This window comes from Arachis hypogaea, chromosome 15, assembly GCF_003086295.3.
Source record: "Arachis hypogaea cultivar Tifrunner chromosome 15, arahy.Tifrunner.gnm2.J5K5, whole genome shotgun sequence".
NCBI classification, from domain to species: Eukaryota; Viridiplantae; Streptophyta; class Magnoliopsida; order Fabales; family Fabaceae; genus Arachis; species Arachis hypogaea.
Window position 1 is genome coordinate 154,266,688 of NC_092050.1, and position 23,494 is coordinate 154,290,181.

The 23,494-nt window shown below is 33.1% G+C and overlaps 2 protein-coding genes across 2 annotated transcripts; both read right to left on the reverse strand.

Annotated features, from left to right (window-relative positions):
- Positions 1-899: 899 nt before the first annotated feature.
- LOC112751528 (pre-mRNA-splicing factor SLU7) lies at positions 900-5,748 on the reverse strand. The gene is made up of 10 exons (XM_025800688.3): positions 5,237-5,748; positions 3,886-4,049; positions 3,655-3,767; positions 3,040-3,450; positions 2,795-2,930; positions 2,398-2,697; positions 1,995-2,211; positions 1,734-1,837; positions 1,376-1,444; positions 900-1,281 (listed from the first exon to the last, which is right to left on the reverse strand). The coding sequence occupies exons 1-10, from the start codon at positions 5,250-5,252 to the stop codon at positions 1,204-1,206; spliced, it is 1,608 nt and encodes a 535-aa protein (XP_025656473.1). The 5' UTR covers positions 5,253-5,748; the 3' UTR covers positions 900-1,203.
- A 1,935-nt stretch (positions 5,749-7,683) lies between these two features.
- On the reverse strand, positions 7,684-10,571 carry LOC112751529 (protein ENHANCED DISEASE RESISTANCE 2-like). The gene is made up of 7 exons (XM_072218436.1): positions 10,455-10,571; positions 10,078-10,341; positions 9,797-9,841; positions 9,570-9,710; positions 9,011-9,106; positions 8,772-8,873; positions 7,684-8,223 (listed from the first exon to the last, which is right to left on the reverse strand). Exons 1-5 carry the CDS (start codon positions 10,470-10,472, stop codon positions 9,098-9,100), a joined length of 477 nt encoding a protein of 158 aa, XP_072074537.1. The 5' UTR covers positions 10,473-10,571; the 3' UTR covers positions 7,684-8,223; positions 8,772-8,873; positions 9,011-9,097.
- Positions 10,572-23,494: the final 12,923 nt, after the last annotated feature.

Below are 23,494 nucleotides of genomic sequence, written 5' to 3' on the forward strand. Positions count from 1 at the left end.
TCCCTCAAGGATCTAATCATTTCCTTCTGTCCACAAATGGTAGCATTAGCAGAAGATTTACAACACATGCCCCCCATGTTGCAATCAATAACTCTTCATGAGCTCAAAAATCTAGAATGTTTACCTTATTGTTGGGGTAGTACCATGACTCTTCAGTCACTATACATAGCCTGTTGCCCCAAGTTGAAGTCTCTTCCAATAAGCGTTGGATGGTTCAATGGTCTAAACAGTTTGACAGTTGTACATTGTCCTAGCATACAGAAACAATTCGAGAAGGAAACAGGGAAGGATTGGAAATGGATTAAGCACATTCCAAATGTTGATCTTGGAGAAAATTGTTGGGTGATTCCCACTATAGCAGCGAGTTACCCAGATCTGACTTTCTCCGGTACAGCTCAAAACTACATTATTGATTGAAATAGTCATTCACTCCTTTGCTAAAAGACAAAAGTTACAAGCATACCTGGTAGTGCTAAGAACATTGCTGTTCCATATAGTACATTAGAACAGGTGATAACTTTCCTATAATATTACAGTCTAGTATTTAATTTAATATAAATAAAAGTTCAGTCTAACTTAAATATTAATGATTTCTAATATCTAAAAAGTAAATAACAATATTAAAAGACTTTGAAAAGATATTATTACTAATATTTTTGATTAAATAAATTTTCTCAAATCCCATAAAGTAGATTTTTTTTTTTGTGAGCGTTCTTCTTAATTCGTTTGGTATTAATTTTCTCTGTTTCAACTATTACAACTGAAAGTTTTTTTCAGCTATGAATATTGTGAAGAATAATTAAAAAACAAAATAAAAGATAAATTTCTTGCTAATTATCTTTTAATTATATTGAAAAAAAATTGCTGAAAAATTTGACACAAATTCTATTATCGATGAATTTTATGAAACGAAGAATTGACCACTTCATTAATAAAAAGTTCATACATATTTTTTGTACTTTCAAATATATTCTCTATCAATATATTTTTGTAATGCATTTTACATTATATAATTTTTTTTGCATAATTTTTTAATATTATATATGTTATTGGCCCCAATGATACTATTTCTAGATCCGACCTGGATGGCCGGAAAAATGTCTATAAAGCGTTTGATAATCCCATCTGCCAAAAATATGATGCAGTAAGGACCTATGCAGACTTATCGCAAGGAGGCACAGATTTCTTTTGCCCTCTGCACGTTCAGTGCAGGAAGTCTTTCATTGGATCATCATGGTGTACTCTCTTCATCCTGTATGCCTCCATATCCTCAGCCGTAACCTATAACATAACGAATATTTATATATATGCAAAAGGGGGCAATGTATTTTTATAAACACAATTCTTATCCAATGGCATCTTAAAATAATCATACCTCATCATTCCATCTGACATTATATTTACGCTTCCTCTCATCTTTCTCTTCTCTCTTCCTTTGATCCTCCTGTAAAACCAAACTTAACCAATCAGGCACCAAGATAAAAACACTAATATACATTTTTGAAAATTTTCACCTGGACATACCCAAATCCCCAAATAGGGGAAGAATAAAAACGCCAAACAGATCCCCTTCTTTTATGCGAGAAAATTTGGAGTCAAAACTAGTGGGTTACTCCATTCATGGTTTAGGTCAATAACCTTATCAGGACAACACAAATAACTCGTTCTACAGAAGGAAGATAATATAAACATCGAAGAATTAGAAATATTATGAATAAGAGACTTGCATCTACCTTTTTGAGGGCCTCAGCTAGCAACTTGTCATCCAGGACTATATCATCAGGGACATCAGTTCCCCATGTAGCAAGCTTTTTCTCCTCTGTAGGTGTAGGATCCTCTGCACAGATACAAACAAAAAAAGATCAAATTCAATTAAGAGAATGTCAAATATGAACAAACGCATCAAACAAAGACAAAGATAGCAATAGAAAAGGAAAAATGAGGAGGATAGATGCAAAATTAAATCTAGGTTTGGTGTATGTCAGTGTACAAACCTGCAGCAGCCTCCTTACGGGCAATATTAGCCTTCATAAGATCACTTGCAGCCTCAGCAGCCTCTATACCAGCAGCACCAGTGCAATAGCTATTACGTATGGTCTGCTTGCAGCACTTATAGCCCCATTGGTGGTCCCTCCACCATGAGCCCCAAACAGTAGTGTGGTTGTTAATGTAAACATCCTCCTCATACTTGCTTCTAGGAAGTGCTGCCTCCTGTTGACAGCATCAATTATAAAATAAATACATAATCTAAAGAGACATGACGTCACTAAACAAGAAGCGATATATACGTGAGTGTGTATTTTAAGACAATACAAAAGCGTGCATTGTTTTTAAAGGTTTAGAAGTAGAATTTTAGGTTCGGCAATAAAAATTTATGCTTTATAATGCAAAATTTACCTGTCCCTTGATAATTCTACCAGCTCGATCATACTCGACTTGTCTCTCACTTTGACCAAGGAGGAGTTCTCTTGGAAGTTTGTCCTCATCAGCTGCATTGCCATACTTCTCTACAATGGTGTCCTTTGTTTGGGATTTCAGTTTCTCCTTCATGACCTTAAAATTCTTATAGAGCAATTCAGCTTGGGATGGAGCTGCTTGCATGTGAACATCTTGCCCCTTGTCAAATGCTTCCCAAGCATGGATGTTTAATTCCTTGAATTCTAGAGCTTGACCACTATTTCTATATTGGTTATCACCCTACAGAAAAATAGTAGATTTAATCATATACAAGATTAGCATACATAAAACATAAAAACAAGAGAGGTTTCTATAAATTCAGATTCTAGAGTCTTACCCCATAAAACTTCTCATTTGGATCTGCATCCGGAAGAGGATCTTCACGCATAGACCTGGTCTTGGGATCGTAGTGTGCAGAATTGACTTCAAGATTGAGAAGGTATTTGGCAGTATCCTCTCGAATACGCAGGTTCCTAAAAAATATATTTCAGCCCCAATTCATCTAAGATAAACAATGAAAGTGATGCAGGACCAATTATTGTGGCCCTAGATTATCAAAAAGGATGGAACCGTAGGAATTACCTCACAGTTCCTGTACTTCCACCACCTGTTGTACGCACACGCTTCTCAACCTTTGCAAAGTCCATTTGTTTGCTTTCATCGACCTTTGCTTCATCTACCCTTAGGTCATCTTCCTCTTCATCCTCATCACTTGCAGCATCCTCCTCCCCATTTTGGTTGCTCTTCTCCAACTTCTTAAGCTGTTGTTCCTTTAAGTACTTCTTTCGAGCTTCATCTCTAGCTTCATACCTCTCAATGACTCGAGCATAAGTTGAAGCATCATACCCATTCCACCTGTCCCGTTTGCCATCATAGTCAAGCTCAAAAGTTTCTATCTTTTCATCAGGGGCTATGTGCTTGTTTGTCCATTTTGCTCCCACTCTCCTTGGTCTTTCCATGCATGACTTAGCATCATGTGTCATAGCTCCACAGCTAAACAAGAAAATCAATATAAAGCACCAAGTCAATCCACTATAAGAAAATGACAAGAATAACTGAAAAAGTAAATAAAAGAAGACCCAATGCTTATGCAAAGTGTACTAAAATTCATGATCCCACTGAGAAGATAGTCAATGAGAACATTTACATCAAGACACACAACAAAAACACATTTAGAGTGGTAGATAGATTACTTACTTTTCACATGCACCTTTCCTGTACTTGTCAGCCTGGAAAATTTTAGCACCTCTATCATACCATGATTTGGTGTAATTGGGATCGGATTTCCACTTCCTTTGATGTTTTAAACTCTACAAAGGCAAAAAAGTACAATTCAGAATAACAAGTCCATTATACATGAATAATGTTTCAAATACCAAAATTTCTTGCAGATATAAAATAAATAAATAAATAAAAAATAACACTTACAGGTCTCTCAGCATTAAGATACCAAGGTGCAGATGACATATACTGGGGAATGTGAGGGTTAATTTCTTTACCATCTTCATCCACCTCAGCTGGTGCAAGCCCAGCTTTACGTGCTTCCTCTAACTCAATCTGTTTGCGATGGTCCTCCCTGGACTTGAATGCCACTGCAATCCGCCCCACGCAAAAAAGAAATAAATTATATAATTATTGCAAGAGAATTCACTAACGGCCAAAAAATTAAGCATTGACATCTTATTTGCATTGACTATGGAAAATTAATATCCATTAAAACAATACGGGAAAACCTAAAAGCTTTGAATTGGAGCATCTCTGATTTTTCAATCTCAATACTTGCCCAAATATGAAAAAACATTACAACGCCACTCCCCCCCCCCCCTCTTCTCAAACCCCCCACAAAAAATCCCCCCAAAAAAAAAATAAATGGAAAATCCCAATACGACTGAAGAGATTTTATTTTTTTCTGAAACAATTAGCTACAGAAAAGTAAACAAATAGATTATGTCCAGTTTAATCCAAAAACAAGCATATAGATTATACGATAACCATCATTACTGCTTTTCATGGAAAACTACACAGATAGCAAACCCAAATGGTAAGATTCTAGCTCGTCGGCCACCTAAACAGTTAGGTATTCATCATCCTACATATCACTTTTCTTTTTATCTTTTCTCTTTTCATAAAATAAATACTTTTCCTCAGTGACAGAAAAACAAACCACACCCCTAGTTAGTACCAGAACAATATCCTGAAAGAAAAGTGTGATGTCTAGCATCCTGATAGGTTAATTTCTCTGAGAGTTCAATTTATGCTTTCATATACTATGGCATAGTATACCCACACCCCTAGTTGGTACCAGAACAATATCCTGAAAGAAAAGTGTGATGTCTGGCATCCTGCTAGCTTAATTTCTTCCACAGTTCAATTTATGCTTTCATATTCTTTGGCACAGTATAGCCTAGTGGCTAGTACATACAAGATATTCAACAAACTAATCATTTTCTGGCCTTTGAAATGAAAGATCCAACAAATTTGCACCTCTCACACATTGCACAGAATAGCATCAATAATGGTGACGATCTTCAAAGACTTACAGTCTGCCAGCCATAACGACATGAAGCCCTAAGCCACAAGACATCGGCCTCAAAGAACCAAATGGAAGTATCAGGGCCATCAAAAACATTCAATAAATTCCTTCCTTTAAATTAGGGTAATTTTTAATAGGACATCAAATACTGCAAACGCTCAAACTATTAAGAGCCGATAGCATAAACCCTAGGGTACGAAAATTCACGAGAAAAGGGATCGAAATTGAATGAAAGGAAGAAGGTACCTGAAGCGGTGGCCATGTTGTGAACAACTGAAGAATCAGTCGGAAGAACGAGAGACGAAACGAACAAAGAAGCAGAAGAGAGACGCTGATTGTGATTTGGCGTTGTGTGATTTATCAGAAGTCGCAGTTTCGGAATCGCGAGAGAGAGCTTAGTAATTACGACTCGAAGAAATTCGAATTCAGGATTGGCGCTAAGAGGTGAACAGGTTACAGTAGTTGGAGTTGTTCTAGAAGGTTCTTGTTCCTCCTTCTCCGGCTCCGATTATCCGGGATCGGAGTTGGCGAATGGGAGCGCGGAAACGACGACGTATCGGAGCAGAAACAGTGCAGAGAGAGAAAGAGAGTATTGGGAATTTTTTGAGGGAAAGATTCTACGGAGCACAAGCGAGAGATCCCACGTAAGTTAGAATACGGTGTGGCGCCGTGACACTTCTCCTTCGCCCGTTTTTGAATGGAGCTGGCGTACTCATAAATATTTTCCTTTTTATTTTTTATTTTTTTCCTTTTTGTGTGCCATTCAAAATAACAACATTAAAATAAAATGATTTCAACTTTCAAGTTGAATTCAACTTTATTTTGAGAAAATTTCAACGCAATATGAGTAAGAATTACTTGAATTTTTTATTTATATTAATTTATAAGCTTTTGTAGCAACATAAATTTAAGCTTTTTATTTTTATTTTTTTGTGTTTTAGTTTATGTCTATGGTTATTATAAATTTCAAATATTTATTAAATAAAATATCATTAAATTCATAAATAAATGGTATTTGAAGTTTTTTTCTGGAGGAGTACGTGATCAAAAAGGAGAACTTGGGTCCCACGTGATTTTGTACTATTGAGATGACGGATTTGACCTTAGACGTGGATGATTATATATTTGTTTGTACTGGGTTTTAGCGTCATTGTGAATATTGCATACGGCCACTAAATTAGGCTGTGTATCAGTGTATGTGATGGGTGTTGAGAATTTGGAATTAATATATGCACTTCAATGTAGAATGTGGACAGCGAAACATGACTTTATTCATTTTAAACAATATTCAATTTACATTATTATTAATATAAATATAAATAATATAATAATGCTATAATGCATGTTTTGTCATCAATTTGTGTTTCATTGTAGGGGAACAAATGGGAGTTTCTTTTAACTAAATGGGTTTAATTCTTATTTTAAATATAAAAATTCCTAAAATTTCAGACTAATTATTTCACTTATTAGAATATTTACTAATTTCAAACTAATTAAAATTTAATGACCATATTGTACAACAGATACTTTAAATTTTTTAGTCCATATACGTATTGTAATGTATATTTATATATATTTTTTTTGGGGTGACTTGCGTATTTTGAATTTGTACAAAAAAGAGAAATGCGAACACTTAGGCTATGTTTGGTTGGAAGAAAAGAAACAGAAAGGAAAGAAAGAAAAAGAAAGAAATTGAGTGAATTTTTATTTTTTTTAGATATGTTTGGATGAAAGGAAAATAAGAAAGAAAGAAATATAAAAATATAATTTTATTTTTATATTATAAAATATTAAAAAAATAAAAGGTTAATATTAAAAGTAGAGAGAGATTTAGTTTTCTCTCTATTTTCTCTCAATTGTTAAAGAAAAAAAATTGGTGAGTCTCACTAATATTTTTTCACCCATTTTCCTTCCTCTCATATTTCTCTTCTCAACCAAACAAAGAATCCAATTTCTTTTCTTCCCTTTTCTTTCCTCCCATTTTCACCTCAAACAAACATAGTGTTAAGGTGACAGCTACAATCTTACTCTTATTTCCGTTCACGGAACAGTATCACAAGTGATTTTGTTACGTTCAAAAGATTTTAAAAAATATATATTCTGTAAACAAAGATAAAAAGTAGTAAATACAAAACCAATATTTTTAATATAAATAAAAAATTAATTAATATTAATACAAATATAAAACAAAAATAAAAAATATTAATCACCTAATATTTGTCATCAAAATGCTATTTTTCAATTCTCTTCACACGCCACATTTTTCTGGCCAAGCACATCCAAAGAAAAAATAAGTATAATATTTGAACATTTGAAGTTACAGATTATAGTCGTTCCAAAGATTTTAATTGTACTAATTAAATATCTAAAATTGGTAAAATTATATTATGTTAGTCCTTTGGCCTTTTATCCATCAAATATTGATAAGGACTAATATAGTGCATCTTTACTAATCATAGGAACATAACGGGTGCAATTAGAAATTTAGAATATCAAGGACTACGTACGACCACTACCAATCTTCAAGACCACTTTGGCCTTAACTCTCACAATTGCGACCTTAGGGTCCTATAAGGTTGGAAAGGAGAAACTCTACAATGATAGAACATGTAAAATACAGTAACAGGATATTTCTCCAAAAAAAAAAATATAAATAATAGTAACAACAAATAAAACAAAAAGGGAACGAGCGATTTCGGCAAAGAAAATTCCTATTATAATACAAAATACAAATAAATGGATGAAGCTGATGATTTACTCTTTTATAAAGATGGTCATTTCCATCTTTCTTCAAGGTGGGCAGAAACACAAGTTTACGACTACTATATATGTTCATAGTTTATACCTGAAGCTGATAAAATACCCCTAAATGACAATGCGTTGAGAAATTACAGATCCTATGAGCTTGACAACCCCCCCCCCAAACAACAAAAAAAAACCCTTTTTTCTCTCTCTTTTGAGCCACCAAAAGAGAAATTTCCTTTTAAGAATTAATACCCTAACAGATAAGGGAAAAAAGAATTTAACCTACATCCCAGTTTATAAAAAAATGGTATTCGAGCAGATTGCAGACAAATGATCTTTTTTTTTTTTGTATGAAGAAACAACAGAGACGACTTGGTCAGTTATGATGGATCCGGATCAAGTTTTGGAACAATGGCAGATTTGAGTTCTAGATGAGAGATACGAACAGCTCCAATAAGCCTCTCCGGCAACTCATCAGGGGTATTTGCCTGACAATAAACAACAATTTTGTCACTCCTATTTGGTATAATGGTAAAAGTTGTAAGTGAACAGTCAAAAAACCTCTCTAATTAAACCCAAAAAAAAGAGTCAACAAATTCACCGTCAAAATTACTGCTATGGTTAAGCACTGATTCAGACGAAAGACTACTAGACTAGGCAAAAAATCTCATGCATAATATGTAACTGGGCTACCGAAAAAGATGACAGGAAAAATTGTAAGAAACTAAACAATAATATTGCTGAACTTGAGGAACTATTTACAACCGCCAGCCTTTAAGGATGAAGCCACATGAAATTGAACAATTAAAAGAAAAATGGTGAAGGGGGCACGTCTGTTATTAATTGGCGAGTCTACATAATGTTAGATTAATTACTCAAGTCCAGTCGTTATACTATGGTCAAGATTTAACCGTATATGTAACATCAAAGTCATGATTAATCTTGTGCAACATGAACATGAAAGGTTTACACTGAATGCAACAAGAAAATAGGTTAGTTCACTTGCTATAACTTTTTACAACATAGGGAAACATACCTGCACAAGGAAAGCCATATCAACCACCAACGTTGTAATCACACCAACAACCAGCCCCAAAACTCCATTAGCAACAGTGGAAGAACCAATATCAACATCAATCTACAGATGGAAAATAGTTTATTAAACAATTATGGCAGACAAGTAAGGGTATATAGATCATTTATTACTAGAAATTAGGCCACCTCCTGCAACATAGAACAGAAAACACTATATCAAGAAATTGGGTGAAGTTTTACTTCTAAATACTTAGCACCACGAATATAGTTGCAATCAACTGCCTTTCCCAGTAGACAAGGAGTACTACCAACACTCTGGCGCACAATTCACGAGCCCTGCAATTTTTTAGTTGGGACAGAATTTTTAGCGGAAGAATAGTAATAATAGCAAATAGAAGAGAGAAAGGAAGAGAAACATAATAGTGTTAGAGAAATGCTAGAGAGCCATCAAAATTGATTGTTTTTGGCCATCACTTTTAGCTATCAACCCAATTTCTTTAGTTTAGTAATCCAACAACATACTTTAGCCCACACTTTTAAACATTAATGGCTAATTGATGGCCAAAAATAATAAATTCTGATGGCCCTCTAATATTCTTTAGTATTATATATAAATGTTATAACGTGTCCATATAAAGAGATTATTACACAAGACTGCTGCTAGATGGACATGGGGACGGGAGATAATGAACAACAATTATATAAGGATGAAAAATTACCAACAAAAAAAATAATAGAAAAAGAATTGCTGAGGCAGTGAAAATTGCCCAATTTGTAATGATGACAAAATTATATATACCTTGGGGACTGATGGAATGAGCTTCAACCTGCTATTTCGGAATTCATCGTCACCATCAACAAAGCGTTGCAAGAGGGATCCAGGAACTAATTCTTTTGTCACAAAATAGAATACCATACTATAGTGTGTTGATCCAGGCACCTACAACCAAACGTGATCATTAATTTACTGAAAAACTCCAAATTATTAAATCGTAGAGTAGAAACATATGAAGCAAGGAAACCCACTTGAAGATTAAAGATAATGGAGAAAAACCCTTTTTCTGATGCAACCTACATGAACCAAAAAAAACCTTTGTCAACGAAGTCACCAAAGGATAACAATAAACAAGTATTATAACAAAATAAATTGTTTGCAAAATTTATACAAGTACATTTTTCATACATGCAACGACAAAGAGATCATAGAATAGGTCTGTAGATTATTTTTTCACATCAGGATAAAATGACAAACCTACATATAAATTGTCATGTAAACAAAATTCAAACAGAGTGTTATTAATACTCACTTGTGTTGCACAACCCTGACGCTTAGCTACATGGTCCATCCTTTTTGAGTCCTTGAGGCTTGAACCAATCAACAGCAACAAGATCCAGCAGATGTTTTCCGGCGGGAACCTTGGACTTGTCAAAGCAAAAATGCTTGCTTCTGACTCTAAAGTTATTTCCATCAGAAATTTTCCAGCAATCACGAGCATTATCCCGATCATCACGACGTAAGTTACCCGAAAATGAAGACAAGTCAATTTCATCTGCTGGTTCTTCTTCCAAGACTTCAGTTCCAGAAAGCATTATGATTAGATTTTATCCAGGGTCCACTGAGTGCACAAAATTATCCTTATGACTATAATATTATCTAAAGAAATGATGCATAGGAAGCAGTCACCTGTTCTTTTGATATCATTCTCAAGACCGCATGGGTAAGCCTGAAGAATTAAAAAGGGGGGGGTGGCGGAAGAGGACATTAGAAGTTGTGAACCAAATGCCAAATGTTATTCAAAATACTATAATCCAAAAGTTAGGATTGCATGGCATGAAACGGGTAGAAAAATTATTCTATAGAATTCTGATTTCTGTTGTACGTGATGGTGTGAAATACGATTCCTTCATGATAGACAGCGGCAAAGATTTGTAAGTTCTATTACATTGTCGTTATCAGTTTTTCGAGGTGAGGACCCATAAGTTATTGCCCAAGTTTGGATATGTGGTCTGTAGTTCAGAAAAATCGAACTGGAATCCTCAAATTTTAGCAATACTAGGAGCCTCTAGTTTAATGCCTATTGGTACCTCATCATTTGTGCATGTCATTGCACCTGAAACAGTTTTGGTTGCAACTCTGTCATTCGTAGCTGATTAAAATCGCGATTGTGACGGACAAATAAGTGATAATTGACCCTTCGGTGAGCTTGATATTGCGATGGCCAGTACTCCTGTTATGATCCCAGTTTTCGGGAAGGGTGAGCACTAGATGGTGTCGAAGATATACTGCGAAATGATGATGATGATGATATGGAACCCGCCACAATTGCTGATGATAGCAATGATGATATAGCAAGGAGTATTCCAGTTGGGGGTAGTGGAGTATCTAATTCGAAAACCCAGCAATACCCCCCCCCGGCACTTTTAGACTTCAGCAATGTTGGCTGATAACTTAATCACCTAAGACCTAAGACATTTTATCAACAACGACCATATATCAAAAAAATATTAACAAACATAATAACCATAAACATCAAGTACCTCGATGCCAATGGTCAATGAATGGCGTCAAACCCATCATGCATGAAACAAGGGGTGGCAATGAGTAGGGTAGGGTAAGGTTTGGATCCAACCCTAATCCTACCTATGGGTTGAGAATATCCCAACCCTAACTCTACCCGTTCTTAATCTGCGGGTACCCAGTCTTACCCGCGAGTAGGGGTGTAAGTTACCGAACCAAACCGAAATTTACCGTAAAACCGAACCGAAATTTATAACAACCGAAAAAAATCGGTTTTTTGGTTTTTTTCCGAAGTAAACCGATCAGTTCGGTTCGGTTTTCGGTTGGTTCAGCAGAAACCGAACCGAACCAAACCAAACCACAGAAGTGGTTTAGTAATACATTGAAATGGAAATTTTAGACTTAACAAATGTGTTTGTTTTATGTTAAGTTATTGGAATGAGTTGAAATTGTGTTGAATTTAAATGTAATGTAATATTATTTTAGTTTATTGATTGTTTTGAACATCATTTTACTAAGATTAATTTTCTCTTAGTTAGAATTAAAAACCGAAAAAACCGACCGAACCAAACTGCTTTTGGTTCGGTTCGGTTCGGTTCGGTTGTTGCGCAAACAGCAAACCGATTGGTTGGTATTATGTAAAAACCGAATAAATCGGTTCGATTAGTTTTTGGTCTAAAACCGAACCAAACCGAACCGATAACACCCCTACCTGCGAGTTACCAAAAAGATGCAACATTATTATATAACTTAATGATAATTTAAATAGAACTGATTTTTATGTAAAAAAAAAAAATTATCAATTAATGATCTTCACTTAGTGGCTAAGGATCTTTTGCATTTAGTGAGAGGTCATTAGTTCAACATCTACTTGAAGTATATTTCTATATAAGTTTATAACATATATATAGGTGTGGCTTGGTCGGGTAGGGTTGAGGACACGAGAATCCTATCCACTGCGGATCGGGTTGACAACTCTACCCGGCCGGGTTGGATCAGATTGGGTTCTCGCAGGTAGGGTGCATGTTGTCACCCCTACCTAAAACTAGGGAACCACCAGAAGATCCATGACTAAAGGAGCTAAATGAACTGGCTAACTTTACCACGTTTCTATTGGCCACACGGCATATGCACTGGTATAACCATGAGATAGCAGCAGATTCCCAACTGTATTTGCCCATGTCTTCTAGCCTAGCTATGTATAGTAGCCAACGAATGTGAAGACATATGATGGTAATCAATGGCTAAGAGAATGGGGGGTTAAATCTTAGCTACCATTTTTGCAGAATATTACTTTTGCCCTTGTACATAAATTTCAGGAGATATTTTTACTTTGTCTCATAAGAAGGTGAGAGACATTTTCATTTTGTCTCGTAATATATTAAGAGACATTTTTCATTTTGTCTCCCGAGTGCCTGAAGCAGAAACGAAGCAGAGAAGAGAGAATCACACCAAGATGTATCCTGGTTCAGCTGCTAAGTGCAATGTAGCCTACATCCAGTCTCTATCACAACAGTAACAGAATTTCACTATCTTTCAACAGAATACATTCACCAATTCTCCCTAGGATCTATCCAATCCTATTTGGGACAAGTCCAGATTCTAACCCAACCTGAACTTGACTAGGACTCATCCTAGCTTTCAACAGCAAAGTGCTCACCCAACTTGCAAGAGAACAAGTCCAGATTCTAACCCAACCTGAACTTGACTAGGACTCAAACCTAGCTTTCAACCGCAAAGTGCTAACCCAGCTTGCAAGAAAATCTCCTCAGGATTATGACAACAAAACAAAAATACATACAAAGAATTTCTAAGATAATTATGGCTTTTTCTTTAACTCTCTGTCTTTTTTCACTCATTGGCTTTTTCTTACAAAACCTCACATTTTGCCTTTTACCAATGAAACACAGACACACTAAACTAAGAAAAGGAAATATTCAATGAAAGCCATGAAGGAGAAGAATGAACAACTCAAAGAGCTATGGGAACCCAAACGTGTGCTCTCACTCCTTACCCTCAACCCTTGGCCATTCACCCTTAATATAGAGGAGTAAAGCTTCCAAGGCTTGAAACCTTCTTCAACACATGTTGGTTCTCTTCTCCCAATACACATGCAGCAGCGGTGTGACAGAGGAGAGAGAGGGTAGAAGTCGTGATCAAATCAAACATGCAACTATACCTTCAATCTTCTCTTTCAACATTTTTCTTCATGCATCTTGAATCTGAGCCGTTGAACTTTGCTTTGGCTCCAAGTCTTGATTTTGATCGTTGATGTGGTTCTGACCCACGCTGGCTTCAAGCTTTCCATTTTTGCTTCTTCCCCTCTAGAGACTCGGAGGCTATCTTCTTCTTTGAGGTACAAAAATGGAAATGAACTTTTTACCAAGATAGATTTGCTTCATGAATCGAGGCCGATCTCTTTCTTTTTTGGTAACAAAATCTTGAAGCCTTTCTCCAAATTTTTCCTTCTGTAGCAACAATCTTTCTTATCCTTTATTCATAGGCTTTTCTTCAGAGGTTTTACTTTTCTTCAATCTTCTTCTCTGATGGATAAATGTGACCAAAGGAGAAATGAGAGAGAAGAGAGAATAGCTTTCGTATGAAGCTTGTGGCCTTTAGTCATAACCCACTCTTTGTGCATTCTATTTTCTTTCTTTCTTTCTTGGAAGATGATAGACGTGACTGAAAGAGAGAGAGGAGAGAGAAGAGAGAAACTTTCAATGGAAGCCATCAATGCAAATTAAATTGAATTGAATTTGGAGTTTCAGTTACCAAGGGTATAGTAACCGAAGCATGCTTTTAATGAAATTAAACTCAATTGAATTTTTACTTCTAGTAACCAAGAATGATAACTTTGCAAAGTGGAACCCTTTGATTTTGTGATCACTATATGGATTCTTAAAGGTTTTGGGCAACTTTGGTTCTCTTCTATTTAATTCATCAAGTTTGTTTCATGGGCTTGTGATTGGACTTGTCTTTTCTTTCTCAAATTTCAGCCACTAAGCTTTGGATCAAATATTTGTGATGGAGTTTGGTCAAAGAGAGTGTTGACTTGGGTTTTAAACATTTGTTCCTTGGGTCAACTTGTTTCTTTTTATTTCCTACACATAACATGTGCTTATTTTCTTTTTCTTGGTTCAGCCACTTATTTTCAATCAATTTGGTATGGGCTGAATTCGTTTCTTGATCAAGGTGGGCTTGTTTAATTTGGGCCACAATTAATTTGCTTACCTGCATACTAAACCAAATTCATCAAACAAATAATTTGTAATATTTTAATAAATATTCAACTTAACATTTTAATAATATTTGATCATCATTTTTAATATTTGTTCCCAAACTCAACAATCTCCCCCTTGATAACAAACATTATTAAACTGAAATGAAAGGGTTAGGATAGAGCACTCCCTTTAAAGATTTTCAAAAATCTTCCCCTTTCTTTTGTTCAATGCGCTCCCCCTTGATGTGTGCCTGATAAACAAAATTTTCAAGAAAGTAAACATTGTATACAAGCTCCAACAGGTTCCTAAACATTAAAAATTTAGACAATAGAACCTTTTAAAACCGAGTCAGTTTTTCACAAGAATATACTTCTCAAACACCTTAATAAAATTCTATAGTCCAGACAGCACATATGCATTTGAGCAAATAAGTTTATTAATAACAATCAAAGCTTAGGTTGAAATTTATCCACTGAAACAGGGTGCTAAAAATAGAGCAAATTAGAGCATGAAATAGAGCACTAATCAATGAAATAAAATAGTTTTTCAATTCAGCCCTTTTTCTCCCTTTTTCATTTTTCTCCCCCTTTTGTCATCAAGGAGAGACACATCATATGTCAAAGTTTGCAAGGCTCTTATCAATTCACAAAAAACATCATCCAGGCTTGAAACATGCATGAATCAGAGCTAAACCAAATATTAATTAAAAGGTATTTATTCAAGAGCTCAAATGCTAAGCTATAAAAAACATAAATTCAAATAAAAAAACAGCAGCTTCAAACATCATCATCATAAATCACAATAAAAACAAAAAGCAGCCTTTCAATTCATTTTTCTTTATCCCCCTTTTGTCATTAAGGAGGGATACATGCATGGAGAGACAGTTCAACACATATGCAAAAAGTGTAGAGCAGATAAAAAAGTAAAAGCCAAGTTAATGAGTTATAGTCACCCAACAGAGTTCAACAACTAAAATCCAAAAATAGAACAAAAATAATGATAAACCAATGTTTCAGAAATAGTTTTTCAACAGTAACATCATGGAGCAGCCTTAAAAAAAACTCAGATACCAAAACAAAACAAAAATTATAATAAGTATAATCAATATTCATAATCAGACCAATATACATAATCATAGCTGCGTGAAATAATAGTGTAAAACAAAGAAAATTGCAGGCAGTCTCAAGCATCATAAGTTCAACTGTTTCACTATAACTGTTTCAATTTATTTTCACACAATGCTTACTCCCCCTATTGTTATCAAGAATAGTAAACCTGCGGGATAAGTATTGTTTTGGTCCCTCACGTTGAGGGTCGGAATCGAACCCGTACCTGATCTAATTTTCGATTTAGAATCGTTCTTAACGTTTTTTTTTTTCGTATTAAAATCGTTCTTTTTAATAAAATTTTTAATTTTATTCCTAAACTACCCTTACTTTAATAAAATTTAAAAAATTAAAAAAAAAAACACGCGTGGGAGGGGGAGGGGAGACGGGGCGGGGGTGGGGTTGGGGTGGGGGAGGGGAGGGGGAGGCGGGAAGGGGAGACAGGGAGGGGGAGACCGGCGGTGGGGGAGGGGGGAAGGGGAGACCGGGGGGTGGGGAAGGGGGTGGCAGGAAGGGAAGACCGGGAGGGGGAGGGGGGAAGGGAGACCGGGGGTGGAGTGGGTTGTAAAAGGATCTTCTTCTTCTTTCAAAATCGTGTCCTTGACTGCCTTTGTGCCCTTTTTCTTATATTACTTTACAGCACCACTACTCTTAAGATATAAAATTCTGTCTTGGGTTTCATTACTCAGATCGACACCAAAATACTCAAAAATGCAAGTTAAAAGCATTCTATATGTAAGAAAAAATGGGAGTAGTGGAAAAGATGAGAAGATATTATAACAACTGCTTTAAATGTTCAAAAATCCTTTAAAAATACAAACCAATTTAATAAAACAAGATTTAAAGAATTTGACTTTAAAAAGAATAATACACGCAGTATTAAAATGACAAGTCAAATAAAAAATGAAAAGAGTTTGAAACTTATTTGACTTGAAAAATGATGAATATAAATACTCCCTTTTTTGTGTATATGATCAAAACAAGCAATGAGACCCACTTCATAAAACAAAACAACTTTCTCTTAGTCTTAGTAGTGGTTTTAGGGAAACACATTTGACCACCAAGGTTTTAGTTCAGATCCAAATTTATTTAAAATTATCAACACATAGTCTGAACTTCATGGAACTTAGAGGGAGTCATCATCTGCTCAATTTTGTCTCTCTGTAACCTGTGAGACAAAAACAACCAGAAAAATCTTTACGTATATTTAATTCAAAAACTCAGCAATCAACAGTCCCTAGAGTAGTTCTCAATTTACAAAATCTATTTTCACAAATTGTACGTCAATTGTTCCCTTTTGCACATGCTCTTTTATGGAATGAAATCTTATTTCAATGTGCTTAGTTCTTGAGTGTAAAACATAATTTTTTTTAAAAAAAATATTGCACTCAAGTTGTCACAAAACATAAGGATACTATTGACTTGCAATTTGTAATGTGCAAGTTGTGTTTTAAACCAAGTCAATTGAGAACAAGAGGAAGTCGAGATATATTCTGCCTCAGCCATTGACAGAGTAACAGTAGCTTGCTTCTTACTTGACCACACATTCAAGGATTGTCCAAGAAAGCAACAAATTCTTGAAGTACTGCTTCTATTCACACGATCTCAGCAAAATCGATCTGCATCACAATACCTAGCATTCGGATAAGGCTTTGGAGTCCAAACTTTATTTTTTTTTAAATTGGACCAGCTCTTCCTCCATCGCCTTTATCCAAGAGGGATCTTCAAGTATTTTCTTCATGTGGATGGTTCTTCAAGAACTTCCATTCTTGATTTTGGTGAGGTGATCTCAGGTTGAGTATGAACATGATCAGTTCCATTGAGATTTTTTAGAAATCTCTGTGTCAGGAGGAAATAAAACAGAATCGTCTCCTAGATTCTGGTCTGAGGCCGATCTCTTCCTTTCTTGGTAACAAAATCTTGAAATCTTTTTCCAAATTTTTTCTTCTGTAGCAACAATTTTTCTTAACCTTTTTTCATAGGCTTTTTTTCAGAGGCTTCACTTTTCTTCAATCTTCTTTTCTGATGGATAGATGTGACTAAAGGAGAGAGGAGAGAGAAGAGAGAATAGTTTTCGTATGGAGCTTGCGACCTTTGGTTATAACCCACTCTCTGTGCATTCTATTTTCTTTCTTTCTTTTCTTGAAAGATGATAGACGTGACCGAAAGAGAGAGAGAGTAGAGAGAAGAGAGAAACTTTCAATAGAAGCCATTAATGCAAATTAAATTGAATTGAATTTGGAGTTTTAGTTACCAAAGGTGTAGTAATCGAAACATGATTTTAATAAAATTAAACTCAATTGAATTTTTACTTCCAGTAACCAAGAATGATAACTTTGCAAAGCGAGATCCTTTGATTTTGTGATCACCGTATGGGTTCTTAAAGCTTTTGGGCAACTTTGATTCTCTTCTTTTTAATTCATCAAGTTTGTTTCATGGGCTTGTGATTGGACTTATCTTTTCTTTCTCAAATTTCAGCCACTAAGTTTTGGATCAAGTATTTATGATGGAGTTTGACCAAAGAGAGTCTTGACTTGGGTTTTAGACATTTGTTCCTTGGGCCAATGTGTTTCTTTTTATTTCCTACACATAGCATGTGGCTTGTTTTCATTTTCTTGGTTCAGCCACTTTTTTTCAATCAATTTGGTATGGGCTGAATTTTTTTTTTATAAAGGTGGGCTTGTTTAATTTGGGCCACAATTAATTTGCTTGCATGCACACTAAATCAAATTCATCAAACAAACAATTTGTAATATTTTAATAAATGTTCAACTTAATTGAATTCTCATTTGTGCTCTGAGTAAGCTCATTGAATATGTCCTGCATCCATGTTCACTTCACAATAAACTTGTCGATGCAGTTCGCAGGAGGTAAGACACCCAATAACTCCTCGAATCAAGGTTATGCTGGTCGGTCACTCTCTAAGTATCTCTCAAAGTCCGTCAGACATCCATTGTCGTACTCACCATCAATTGGGATCCCTAATTGGTATGCTACATCTTATAGTGTAATCATACACTCATCGAATGCACTCACTAATGGCTCATCTAATCTAAATTAGATCTCGTGCAGCATCGCAAGATGGTATAAACCGGTCATCTGCAAGAATGATACAATTCTATTGTCTAGGGACATAGCACGCTGCTTTCTCGTGTTGGTGATACATCGGTGGGTTGCATAACAATAAAAAAATTATTTCTAAGAACCATAACAAAACGGTTTACTAAAGGAATATTAAATAATTCATGTTCTAATCGAAAAAATGGCCTAAACCCAAACAAATAATCTTACAAGTTCAAAAAAAAATCCGAGCTAAATCTAAATAGACCTAACACAGAAAATTCTAATAAAAAATAACTTTAATGTAAAACATATCACAATCCTGAATCACTATTATCACTATTATCACTGACACTTTTGAATTAAATTAAATTCTAACTAAACTAATTTTCACTACTTAATCTAACAATTATAACTTACAATTTCTAAGAGAGTCTCTAGTCACTATTTTAACTAACAGTTATTTATAATTACTATTCTAAGTAGCATTTGTAATTTCAAAATTTTAACAACTACTAAATCACTATTCTAACCACTATTTGTAATTTAAGAATTCTAATTTCTATTTAACGTTTATAAACAAATACTCTAAGCGGCTTAATATTACCAACATTTCTAATCTATCTTGAAAAAAAATTCATTTATTACCTCTTCATTAATGCCACCAGCAATATGAACAATTCCATCTAACCGATAGATACGATTCGAGTTGTTCTCCATACCCGCAGTTTTGAATCTTGTGGTGTTGTTGCCTAACTTTTTTCTATCTAGAATACGTTTTGAGATGGAGGAGATTGTGAATTCGAAACAACTGAATTCGAATTGTATATATAAATATATATACATATAGTAAATCGAATTTAATACATTCGATTTAACTATACTTTATAATGCCTATAAAGTGAAGTTATTCGATTCGATTTATTAGGGGATGTAAATCGAAACTACTTGTTTCAATTTACTATAGATATAAATCGAAGTTTATTATTTTGATTTACTACGTGCTAGTCATTTCAACGTTTTTTAGCCTTACTAAATCAAAGCTTTATATTTTGATTTAATAATTTTTTACTAATTCAAATTTTATTGATTTGATTTATTTTGAGAAGGTATAAATTAAATTTAATAAATTCGATTTACATATAAATACAAATAAAATAGTTATATAATGTTATTGTATTTAGGATATTTATGTAATATTAATTTTTATTTGTTTTGTTTATGTATTTTACTCTACGTTAAATGTGGGACGTGGGCAGACAAAATAAAATAAAATCAATTCCTATAAAATTATTAGTGCCAAATTTTTATTGAATTTATTTTTATAATAAATTTTAATATTTAAAATTTATTAATTTTTATAATTTTAAACTCAATATTAATTATTTAATTTTTTATAATTAACACCATTTTTAAGTACCAAACAAATATTATGGAATAAATTGTTGAACGTTACGTCGCATTATATATATATATAAAAGATAAAACGAGAATTTTTAATTTTTCACGTTTTTCAATTCACATTCTACCATTTTTTTTTCTTTTGTCCTCTCCACCGGTCAAGGACAAATGTAAATATTTATTAGGAGGTTAGTTGAAAAAGTAAGCACATAAAATTTAATAATTATTGCAACAGATTTTTTGAAATCTAGCAAAATATTTTAAATATTATCAAAGAAAATGATGGGCTGCTATAATAACGCTTAAATAAAAAAGATACTGGTATGACCAATATTGCACGAAATAATTGATTATAACAGCATAATGTAGATTTTTTTTTTTTCCAAACCGAAACGTATACTTCACTCTACTCCACTCGCCTATTAGAAATTACCAAAAAAAAAAAAATATTAGAAGATTATTAAAATTTATTATTTTTAGTTATTATTTAATTGTTAATTTAATTTTTTTAATCTAATGAGATCTTTTAAAAAAATATTGCACCTCCTATTAATTTATATATAGTTCAATATAAAAAAATATATTTTTTTATTTTTTAGATATAAATCTCTAATACATTTTCTAATATCTGTAAGTGTTATTTGATTTTTTTTCCTGTAAGTATAAATTGTACTGACTTGAGCTTTTCTATTCTCATTATGCTCACAATGCTTATATTTCCAAGATCCATTCTTAAGCATTGAATTGTTTTTAATAGAGAAGTTTTTATACTTAAGATAATTTTCAAAATAAAAATTTCACAAATAATAGTTGTTTATATAAATTTTCATCCATAATTATCTCATATAAAATTCTTTCTTATGATATGTCTGTTACGTACACTTTCAAAATTGTATTGTCAACTACCATAAATATTTATAAAAGTATCTTTTTCTTGTAGCACTAATTATTATGATTTTAATTAAATTTTAATTATTATTGTCATTAATATCTAGAAAAAATAGACAAAAATACATCTGAATTTTTACATAGTGTGTACTCCTCAATTTTTTAGTGAGTCATTTACACACACGAAAATAAAACTCTGTTGTCAATTTTACTCTTATATGGCCTGAATAATTTTTTTGGCGGTGGTGGAGAACAGGTGACATAATATTATGTGATGTAGCCAATTTGAGGTGACACGATAGAAAATAAAAATTTTACATTATAAAATTTGTTGAATTAAAAAAAAAAAATTTTACAAGTCTCTTCATTATTATAAACAAACACAGATATCGATGAAAATGAAAATGACAACACAGTCTTTTACTTAGAGGGAATTACAACTACGGATGAAATGTGTTAATAAACAAACACAGAATATATATACTTATCCCTAAGCATACATACTGCATCCATTTTCTAATGCTCTTCAACTCTTGATTAATCCTATCAATTATTGCAACATTTTTTTCATTTCTTCTTCTATCTTGCAGTTGCTTTCTTCTGCAAACCTCCATTTACTTTTTTCGCTCTGCTCCTGAATTTCGCAATCTCTTCTAGCATCAAGAACTTCATCAGCCCAAATGAAATAGTCACACCTCAATTCAACCTTCTGCATCATGAATCTGACGACAATTTTAACCATTTTGCAGAAAATTCACATCATTTGTCATCATAAACAAAATCAGAATTCACATACCTCCCATAACGAAAAAAGCAGAAACAATCTTCCAGGGTCCTACTTTGTAGCAGACTCAAGCACCATTGCGTCAACTCCATGTAGGCACTTGCCATTGTTGTAGTCAAACTTCTTCTTCTTCCTATTTTTTGGCGCAGAAGACAAGCCACTGCAACCACTGGTACAAGCATGAGCGAGGTATATTCTTCCTTTATTGAGAGTGTGACATTTTCATACATTAGAGTTTACAAACCCCTATTACGATAGACAGGACGAAGAGAAAAATGAAGAGAGTGAAAGAAGAATTTTTTTCACCTTGTGTTAGGGTTGGTTCGAAGGAATTAAAGAAGAAAGAGGATGAACAGTGGTTTCATTATTCATTTTTTCTATATTTATTTCAACAAATTTTATAATGTAATATTTCTATTTTCTACTGTATCACCTCAAATTGGTCACATCACACGACCACCTGGCCTCCATCACTGCCGGAAAAATTATTCAGGCTACGAAAAGGTAGAATTAACAATGTAATTTTATATTCGTATGTGCAAATAACTCATTAAAAAATTGAAAAGTATATTTGTCCACTATGTGAAAATTCGAGTATCATTTTATCTATTTCTATTTAAAGAAGGTTAAAAAATTGCTGTCTAATTTTTTTTTTTCTAAAATATTTTCTTCAATATTGAAATACCATAAAATATATTTTATGTTTCTAAAATTTAAAGTAGGATGAAATTAAGTACACACTCAAAATTGTTAGAGACATACATTTTATTCTTATTTATAGGTCTGTGTATTCATCAAAATAAAAATTGCGTCCCAAATAATTTGGAGTGTATATTTAGCATAAATCTTTAAACCCATGTTAGAAATAAAACATCTTATATATACACACAAGTGTATTAAATTAAAATATAAGATTATTTATTTTTCCACTTAATTCCTTGAATCAAACTATCCCTATTGCTTCGCAGTATGGATATACTAATAATTAAATCATCATATATTTTACAGATCTCGAGAAGCAAAGAAATTGTATATAACTTTTGTCCCCACATACGTATAAGCGGGCTTAATTAATAAACAAAATAGTCAAATTTAATATAATATATAAAAATATATTATCTTTCGGTTTCCTTCCAATAATTGGTGTCATGCCTTCGTTTATTTCGTGTTTAATAGTGCACATAAGTTCTATAATATAATATAGGAAACATTTTAAGTACACCGGAGAGTATTGGTGCATCAGTTGTTTTAATTGTTAATTTTAATTAATATATATTATATATATTTTTTATAATTCAGATCAACGGTTAAAATAACTGGAGTATTGGTATTTTCGATACACTTAAAATGTTTCCTATAATATATTTATATTAGGTAAGCATGTACTAAAATTAATCATTAAAATTAATTATTAGTCTAAAAAATATATGAGTTATGTTATGTATACATTAAAATCAGTCACTAAAGTCAATTATCAGTATAAAAATATATGTTAAAATATAAATATACTATAAAAATAAATTAAACTACACATGTATTTATACAAAAATACACTAATAGCTGATTTTAGTAGTTAATTTTAATGTACAAATAATATTTTTTAAAATGTATATTTTAAAATATAAAATATACATTAAAAATAAATTAAATTATATATATTTATAAATAAATATATTATAACTAATTTTAGTAGCTATTTTTGTCTCTAAATAATATTTTTGAATATAATATATAGGACGCAACATT

Excerpts from the sequence above, each read along its gene's own strand:
- LOC112751528 (XM_025800688.3), bottom strand. Across the intron at positions 2,931-3,039 it reads GGAAGTACAGGAACTGTGAG|GAACCTGCGTATTCGAGAGG; the intron begins GTAATTCCTACG and ends TATATTTTTTAG. Across the intron at positions 2,212-2,397 it reads GTAGAATTATCAAGGGACAG|GAGGCAGCACTTCCTAGAAG; the intron begins GTAAATTTTGCA and ends TGCTGTCAACAG.
- LOC112751529 (XM_072218436.1), bottom strand. Across the intron at positions 9,842-10,077 it reads GTCAGGGTTGTGCAACACAA|GTTGCATCAGAAAAAGGGTT; the intron begins GTGAGTATTAAT and ends TGGTTCATGTAG. Across the intron at positions 9,711-9,796 it reads CCATTATCTTTAATCTTCAA|GTGCCTGGATCAACACACTA; the intron begins GTGGGTTTCCTT and ends GTTTGGTTGTAG.